This window comes from Hippoglossus stenolepis, chromosome 8 (assembly GCF_022539355.2).
Source record: "Hippoglossus stenolepis isolate QCI-W04-F060 chromosome 8, HSTE1.2, whole genome shotgun sequence".
NCBI classification, from domain to species: domain Eukaryota; kingdom Metazoa; phylum Chordata; class Actinopteri; order Pleuronectiformes; family Pleuronectidae; genus Hippoglossus; species Hippoglossus stenolepis.
Genome location: NC_061490.1, coordinates 26,281,438 through 26,290,489, shown reverse-complemented (window position 1 = coordinate 26,290,489; position 9,052 = coordinate 26,281,438). Strand labels below are relative to the sequence as shown.

Below are 9,052 nucleotides of genomic sequence, written 5' to 3'. Positions count from 1 at the left end.
CTCTCTACCTCCCTCTGTCTCTGTCTCTCTCTCTCTCTGTCTCTCTCTCTCGCTCCCTCGCTCTCTACCTCTCTCTCTCTCTCTGTCTCTCTCTCTACCTCGCTCTCTACCTCGCTCTCTACCTCCCTCTGTCTCTCTCTCTCTGTCTCTCTCTCTCTCTCTCTCTCTCTCTCTCTCTCTCTCTCTCTCTCTCTCTCTCTCTCTCTCTCTCTCTCTCTCTCTCTCTCTCTCTCTCTCTCTCTCTCTCTAATGAAGAAGAGCTGAGCTTCAGTTTCCTGGTCACTGACATCACAGTGAGGTCACAGCAGCCAGACGAGCTGATCATCTAAAATGACCCCTGAACAAAGTGAGTCGTTACTGAGCTCTAATAATTTTAAATACTACACATTAGTGATGTGTTGCTTTGTGTTAACTGCTGCCCTCTGACCAACAAACAGGTTCTGCTGCAGAGACACAAGCTGCTCTCAGACCTGAAGTCCACACATTTCCCTGAAATGGTCCAGAAGGACTGGATGTGTTTATTTACTCTCAAAACTCGCACATGTAAAAACCAGGCCTGCGAAAAAAAGGCTTCTTGTGTCGACAGCAGTGGTTTTATAGTTATTCATGTTGCAGATCCACAGTCTGATGCTGGTCTTAGGCAGAGCTCACATCATCCTGTCTGTGAGAACAAATGTCTGAGTCAGTGTCTCTGGACTTTTACTGGATCTTCTCCTGCAGCCTCCTAGAAACGTGTCTGTAACATGTCAGTGAGTCCATGTGAGGACACAGCAGGACAATGTCCTGAAGCTTCCCAGTGAGCGAGTGGACGTGTTGATGAGGTTTCTAACACGTGACGGACGTGAAACTGGAAGAACACAAACATCTCAGGATGAAGAAGAGGAGCCGTACACGTAGAAGACGAAGACAATAACTTATCCATCTAAATTCCGTCACTCACCACTATCTTGGCGTCTCGGACGGTGTTTTCTGGGACGGTGACCCAGTACTCGGGCTGCTCCCAGTGGGGCGGCTGGTTGTGCACGTTGGTGATGATGACGGTCAGCTCCACGGAGCTGCTGCGGTTCCCTCCGTCCGACGCCACGATCTGCTGGCTGATCCTGGACGTCTGCACGAAGACAGGAAGTGAGAGAATAGACATCATGATCCTTTCATTGTGTCACATCCTGCTTCTGGTCTTTAAATCTTAATGTGTGACTCCGTTTAATAAAACAGACGTTTGATTATTTTTTGAAGAGTATAAATAATTAATTATTTTCTTTGCTGTTGACGATCTCTAACAAACCTTTTTATTCATTTCTTCAATCATAAAAATCTAGTTTTAATGAACCATGACGTCGTTTGACTGATGCAGGAAGGACGGACACTTTGAACACACAAGAAACATCAGAGCAGAGAGAAGAAGAGATTCAAGTGTTGATGCTTTGTTCATAAAACGTGAATAAAGAGAGAGGACGGGGGGGAAATCTGCTAAATTATTGACTGAAGTGTCATTTAAAAGATCAGTCACAGAAGAAGAAGAAGAAGAAGAGAAACAGACGACAGTCACAGAAGAAGAAGAAGAAGAAGAGAAACAGACGACAGTCACAGAAGAAGAAGAAGAAGAGAAACAGACGACAGTCACAGAAGAAGAAGAAGAAGAGAAACAGACGACAGTCACAGAAGAAGACTTTGACTTTTGAATAACTTTAATTATGACACATTTGTCAAATAAAACCTAATTATCCAACTATGTGAACAGAAAAGGATAACTCCTTTCATGCACACACACACACATCATACACCAACACTAGAGTTAAAATGTTTCCTGCTAAAAATTTAAAACCAGAGACTGGCTGTCCCCAGTGAGCACAGGACCTGTCCAACACCCCACACAGCCCTGAAACCCTCCAAATTGTCCGTCAGTGTGAAGTACGCATGTTCTATCTTCAGCCGAGCTGCCACCAAACCCCTCAGACAGCGCAGTGGATCATCCAGCCTCCCAGCCATTTTGTTCTTGCGACTTATCCAAATCGCTATTTTTGCATTCGCAAAGATAAAATTCATCAAAACCATTGTGTGTTTTTCCTTGCTGTGTACCGGGTCCAAACACAAGAGTGGCACAGAGAAACCTCCTAAACCCCCACCCACTCCGCAGCTGTTCAAAAGTGCCCGCTAATCGGGACAGGACACTACTAAGTGTTCTAGGGTCTCTGGCAGTGAGCAGAAAGGACACCCCCTCAGTGCTTGGGTCCAGGTGAGCTCTGTATCTGTTTGTAGCTAGAGCTCCATGTATAATCCTCCATTGGATGTCTGCCATCCGTTTCTCCACAGGAGGTTTATACAGGACCCGCCAACTGCCACTAGGGGAAGAGTCTGAGTCAAACACCTCAGTCCATCTCGACTCCCTGACTCCTGCAAGAGAGCGGCGGTTCAGGACCTTCACACAGCTGCAGTACAGCTGTTTCCCTCCAGAGGTGTTGAAGCTGCCCAGTGCTGGAGTCCTGAGGGTTAGCAGTTGGCCGCTCTCTTCTCTCCACTCCCCCACAGCAGGACTCACATCCAGGATAGGAAACCTGTACTCCTTTACTTTTGTCCACTGGTCAGCCTGACTTTGGCTCTGGGCGAAGGTCCGAAGAGGCTGGGGCAGTGACTGCCACACCTCGTCCACGAGGCTCCGCAGCACTCTGGTGGATCTTATCCCCGTCACCACCGCCAGCCTCTCAATTGATGTCCGTGTCAGGTGGCCCAGCTTTACTATACCTGCCTCCCTGAACTTGTTTTTTACCGTATTTGATGTTAGGACCGAGTCAGCCAGGAACCCATTGTCAAACAGTGGCTCCTCAAAGAGCCACATCCCAGGCGTTGGTCAGGAGGCCTAATGAAGCTGAGAGTCCTCCAGGCATCTATCACCGAGGTATAATAACAACTGAGTCCAGTCATTTTGTGCTGAGGAGAGTTCATCAGGAACAGCTGCTTATCATACCCGAGGCCCCGGCTCTCCAGAGCAGCAGGCGTGCCACAGCCGACCAACACAGTGGGGAGCCTGTACAGCAGCCTCTGGGCTGCCTGCAGTCTAAAAGCAGCTGTCCTGGAGATGATGTCCGTTAACCCATGTCCCCCTCTGCCACAGGGAGGTACAAACGGACGCCCGCACCCAGTGATGACCTGACCAAAAAAGTCCACCAGCAGCCTCTGCAGTTGTTCCATGAGTCCCGGTGGAGGAGTAAGCACCTGGAGTCTGTGCCACAGGGATGCTGCAACCAGGTTATTGACTATCAGAGTTCTTCCCTGTAGGACAGCTGGGGTAGCAACCATTTCCATTTAGACAACTTTGCTTGCACCTTCCCAAGCACTCCCTCCCAGTTCTGCCTCTCTATTTCTTTACTGCCTAGATGTACTCCGAGGACTTTCAACCCTCTTATTCCCCATGTCAGGTTACCAGGAGACGGGGTATTCTCCTGCGTCCCACTGACCAATCACACAGCCCCACTCTTTTCCCAGTTCACCTTTGCTGTTGTAGCCTTCCCATATACTGCCAGACTGCCCTCTAATTCCTGGATGTCCCCCCCTGGACAAGGACGTTTACGTCATCAGCATAAGCCGATACTATTATGGGGCGGCTGCAGCTCAGGCAGACGCAGGCCTGTCAGCCGAGCCCTGAGCCGACACAGGAGAGGTTCGATGGCCACGCTGTACAGCTGGCCTGAGATGGGGCATCCTGCCTGATCCCTCTTTTAACTGGTACCGGTCTGCTCAGCCCTCCCCCACCTTCACCACACAACACGTATCATTATATAATAATTTCACCCAGGACAGAAAGTGCTCCCGACACCAAAAGCCTGCAGTGTGGCAAACAGGAATGACCGATCGACACGATCAAAGCTTTTCTGGTCAATGGAAATAATGCCAATATTAATATTATATATTGTACACACATCAAAAATGTCTCTCATTAAAAACAAATTGTCCTTCATTGACCTACCTGGTACACAATACGATTGGTCAGCACCAATAAATACTTCCATAAAAACCTTAAACCTATTCGCTAACACCTTAGATAAAACCTTATAGTCACTACATAAAAGAGAGACGGGTCTCCAGTTTTTCAGTAGGGTTAGATCCCCTTTTTTTGGCAGGAGGGATATGACAGCCCGTCTGCAGGAGGCTGGAAGAAGTCCTTTCCCCAACGACTCCTTCAAAACATCCAGCAGGTCCTGTCCCATAATACTCCAGAAATGTTGTAAAAAATCTGCCGGTAATCCGTCCAAACCTGGTGCCTTGCCTGCAGCCATCTGTGCCACTGCAGTGGTCAGCTCCTCCAGAGTGATGTCGGAGCTCAGGGTGTCTCGTTCACCTGGACTCAGCTGTGGGAGGTCCTGCAGCAACTCGGCAACAGCTTCCCCGTCACATTCCTCTGCCCCAAACAGGTCGGTATAGAAGTCCACCGCGTGTCTCCTCATCTCGGCTGGTTCCGATGTTAGGTTCCCACCCGGCAGCCGGAGACACACCATCTGCTTCCCCTGGGCCACGGATCTCTCCAGGTTAAAAAAGAAAGTGGTAGGTGCGTCTATGTCTCTTAATTGTTTGAACCGGGCTCGGACCAGAGCTCCTTTGGCCTTCTCCTGGAGAAAGGAGTTCAGTTGTTGCCTTTTCACTAGTAATTGCTCCGTGTTGGTAGCTACACTCTCCAGCTCCTTTATATCTGCCTCGAGCTGCTCCATTGCTCTTTTAATGTTTTCTGTAGAGTAGGAGGTGTACTGCTGGCAGAAGACCCTGATTTGACCCTTGCCGACCTCCCACCACTGACTCAGGGAGGGAAACGACTCTTTCTTGGATCCCCAGTTGGCCCAGAACAGTTTAAAATTCCCACAGAAATTAAAATCCTTTAAGAGCTTAACATTAAAATGCCAGAAGGATCCAGGCTTTCTAGCAGGAGATAAAAGCAGCTCTACTAAAACTAAATGATGGTCTGTGAAACCAACCGGGTGGATTTGACAGTTTGTCACACGGGTGATAAAAGGAGCGGATATGTAAAATCTGTCCAGCCGGGCAGCACTGACCCTGCCGTCTGTTATTTTGATCCAGGTATACTGCCTGGTTGAAGGATGTTTCCTCCTCCACGCGTCCACTAGATCTGCCTCTTTTACCGTCTGGCCCAGAAAAGACGAGGACTGAGGATGGAGCTCCTGTCCTGTTCTGTCTAAAGTGACGTCCGTGCAGCAGTTCCAATCCCCCCCCATTATTACACACTCCCCTTGACCAACACTACCCAACTTGTTTTTTAATACTGTAAAAAGAGTAACCCGTTCAGGACCTTGGTTTTGTGCATACACGTTGATCAAATTAAAAATAATATTGTGTATTTCCACTCTTATAATCAGAAACCTGCCTGCCATGATCTCTGTGCTGGATAAAATTTTCATATTTAATGAGTGAGAAAATAAAACAGCGACTCCAGCGCTCAGGTTAGAGCCATGGCTGAGTACGTGCTGCCCCCACCATACTCCCCAGTCTGTCTCATTCAGGCAATCGCTGTGGGTCTCCTGTAAAAGAGAACATCCAGCTTTTTCTCTTTAAAAGTTCTGATACTAGAAACCTCTTGTGAGCACTTCTACCCCGTTCATATTTAGTGAAGCTGCCCTTAATGCCATGTGAGGATAAAGAATACAGCGTAAAAAGACAAACAGGTATACACAACAGATAGAAAACACCCAGTGTTGAATGATCATGGTCAATTTTATTTACAACTTTTCATTCTCTTAGATCTTACATTACATGAGAGACCTTTCCTTGCCGTGATCACGTGCTTCCTGAGCCTGTACCTTCTCTTCCCATCCAGGAGGTCGGTCCCTACCACTTTCTGGAGGGTGCTCACTGTCTGGATGAACTTTTTTATATCTGGGAAGTAATCAGTTACCTCCACTGATCTGCCAAAGGAGTCATCAAGAAACTCGTTCAACTCCTTTAACGAATATAAATCAGTGCTTAGGGAGACGCTGTCTGTTACAGAAACATTATCAGATTCGTATTCTTCCTCGACGTCCATCTCACTGACCTGACTGCTGTCTATTTCAGCCTGTACCGGCTCTGCCTGCTGTGCAGGACCCCCCTGCGTCTCCTGCTCCACGTTGGCAAAACTCACCTTTTCTATTGCTACCCGTTTGTCACTTCTCTTCTCCACCCTTACCAAGGACTCAGTCCCCCTCAACTCGGCCTCTGAGACAGGCCCAGCCGAGGAAACCTCTGCGCCCCCCGCAGCAGCCGGACCCCCAGCACCCGGACCCATCGCAGCCGGCCCGGCAGCCGCCGGACCCGCCACCGCCGGAACCCCAGCACCCGGACCCGCCACCACCGGACCCCCATCACCCGGACCCGCCGCAGCCGGCCCGGCAGCCGCCGGACCCGCCACCGCCGGAACCCCAGCACCCGGACCCGCCACCGCCGGACCCCCAGCACCCGGACCCACCGCAGCCGGCCCGGCAGCCGCCGGACCCCCAGCACCCGGACCCGCCACCGCCGGACCCACCGCAGCAGGCCCGGCAGCCGCCGGACCCGCCACCGCCGGACCCCCAGCACCCGGACCCGCCACCGCCGGACCCCCAGCACCCGGACCCGCCACCTCCGTACCCCCAGCACCCGGACCCGCCACCGCCGGACCCCCAGCACCCGGACTCGCCACCACCGGACCCCCAGCACCCGGACTCGCCACCACCGGACCCACCGCAGCCGGCCCAGCAGCAGCCGGACCAGCAGCCTCAGAGGACGCAGCAGAACCGGCCGACCGTCCCCACGCAGGCTTAGTCGCCCCGGCGCTGCCCTCCCCTCCTTCCGCCCCAGCGGCCCCCCCCGCCCTTCTTCCGTGCGGGCACGTAACTTTTTTATGTCCCACTTCTCCACATTGAAAACATTTCATGCTTCCTGAGCTCGCGTACACCATATAAAACTGCTCCTCATGTCGAACCCGGAAAGACACGTCCAGTGTCTGCGACTCAGCGTCCAGAAACATAAACACTTGTCTCCGCAGAGACTGGACATGTTTCAGCTTCAGGTCTCTACATCCCAGACCCACCGCCCGGAACCCACTCGCAAACCTCCCGAAGCGCCTCAGCTCTCGCTCCAGAGCTTCATTGGGGATGAACGGAGGGACTCCGGACACGGTGATCCGGGTAGAAGCTACCGCTAGCGGGGAGACCTGAAGAAACTCCTCCTCTACTGTTACCCCGCTTTCAATGAGCTCAGTTACAGTGTCCGGATCTTTAAAGAATATCACCAGCGCTTTATTCATGCGGGAAGCGTAGGAGATGTTCCCGTGTCCTACCTGCTCCCCCACGGCTAACAGCACCTGCTCCACTGTGGAGCTGAGCTGTGGCACCAGCCTGACGCCATGTCTCAGGGACATCGGCGGCGTCCCTGGGGACGCCATCCCCGCCACGAGACACGGAAAACACACAGAAAACTACACTAAACGTACACTAACACTACACAAACACCACAAAACAATGATCATACAATAAACACACAGTAAGATAACTGCAAAAGTTTGATCACACTTCCCTTCACCTTCGCTCTTCACCACTACACTTCCACCATAGAAGAAGAAGAAGAAGAAGAGAAACAGACAACAGTGCAGAAGAAGAAGAAGAAAGAGAAACAGACGACAGTCACAGAAGAAGAAGAAGAAGAAGAGAAACAGACGACAGTCACAGAAGAAGAAGAAGAAGAAGAAGAGAAACAGACGACAGTCACAGAAGAAGAAGAAGAAGAGAAACAGACGACAGTCACAGAAGAAGAAGAAGAGAAAGAGACGACAGTCACAGAAGAAGAAGAAGAAGAAGAAGAGAAACAGACGACAGTCACAGAAGAAGAAGAAGAAGAAGAGAAACAGACGACAGTCACAGAAGAAGAAGAAGAAGAGAATCAGACGACAGTCACAGAAGAAGACGAGTCCGACACTTTGACTTTGTACAGAGGAGAAAAAACATCATTCATTACATTTTGAAGACGACAGTTTGTTTCTTGTTCGCTCGTCTCACATGTGAGAAACATCAGAGCAGCCGCAGCAGCAGGAAGTTCAACCTCGTGACCTCATGACCTCTAGTTACTAATTACTGCACAAATCATTAAATATAAGTATAATCATTGAATATTCACAGAGGCAGATTTCCCAAATCAAATACTTTTACCTTCAGCACCTTCAGTACATTCTGCTGACAGTACTTTTGTACTTTTATCGAAGTAATGCTTCATTGTGGGACTTGCTTAGACTGAATATTTCACTGCTTTCTACCAAAAACCTGAATCAGTGATTTGTTGAAGTGACAGAAACAGAAGTGAGGAAGACGTCCTGAGGAAGAGAGGAAGACGAGTCTGAAGAGAAAACAGCAGCTGTGACAACTGTCAAGTGAATTCCTTTTTAAAGCAGAGCAACATATTAAATGAGCTGAATGTCATCATGTCCATCATCAGCTCCATCAGGGAGGAGCTCCACGTTAATCCTCCACTCATCTGGCTACACCTTCATCCATCTCTGCCCTCGTCTTCCTCGCGTTTGTTTACGACTCTGGAATAAAACCTTCTGCAATAAAAGTCTCGTTACGATCAGATCACTGTGCCGCTCTATAACGAGCCATAGCTGTTTTATTCTGAAGGATTTTAATCACAAGTTAAATTCAGAAATGATAAAACTCTGTAGACTGAGGAGATAAAATCTCACTGTAAATAAAGATGGACAACACGTAAGCTCCTAGAAGGGAGCCCCCTGGTGTCCGGCTGCAGTAAAGGTTATAAACTATCCTCCTGCAAAATAATCTAACTAAACGTTAAATAAATGTTTGTTAAAGATGTTTCTGTCATTTCAAGTGATTCTGATCAGTTTGGTTTTAAAGTTATTTGACGTAGTTGGTGCGAGTTCGTATCCGAGATGTTTTAGCTTCATTTCAGGACAGTGAGAGGAAGTGGAGACGCATCGGCCATCTTTATATATAAACATAGAAGATGTTGTATTTGGCTTCTATCTAAAGAAGAATAACACCACACAACACCGAGTGCGATCATCTGCACTAAATTGTAC

General features: G+C 49.4%; 1 protein-coding gene across 1 annotated transcript in view; it reads right to left on the bottom strand.

Moving 5' to 3' along the window:
* Positions 1–9,052, bottom strand: part of si:dkey-22o22.2 (neural-cadherin) — a 102,300-nt gene that overhangs the window by 35,470 nt on the left and 57,778 nt on the right. The window contains exon 12 of the mRNA XM_047340865.1: positions 941–1,108. Within this exon, the coding sequence (XP_047196821.1) occupies positions 941–1,108 (168 nt within the window). The remainder of the gene's footprint in view (positions 1–940; positions 1,109–9,052) is intronic.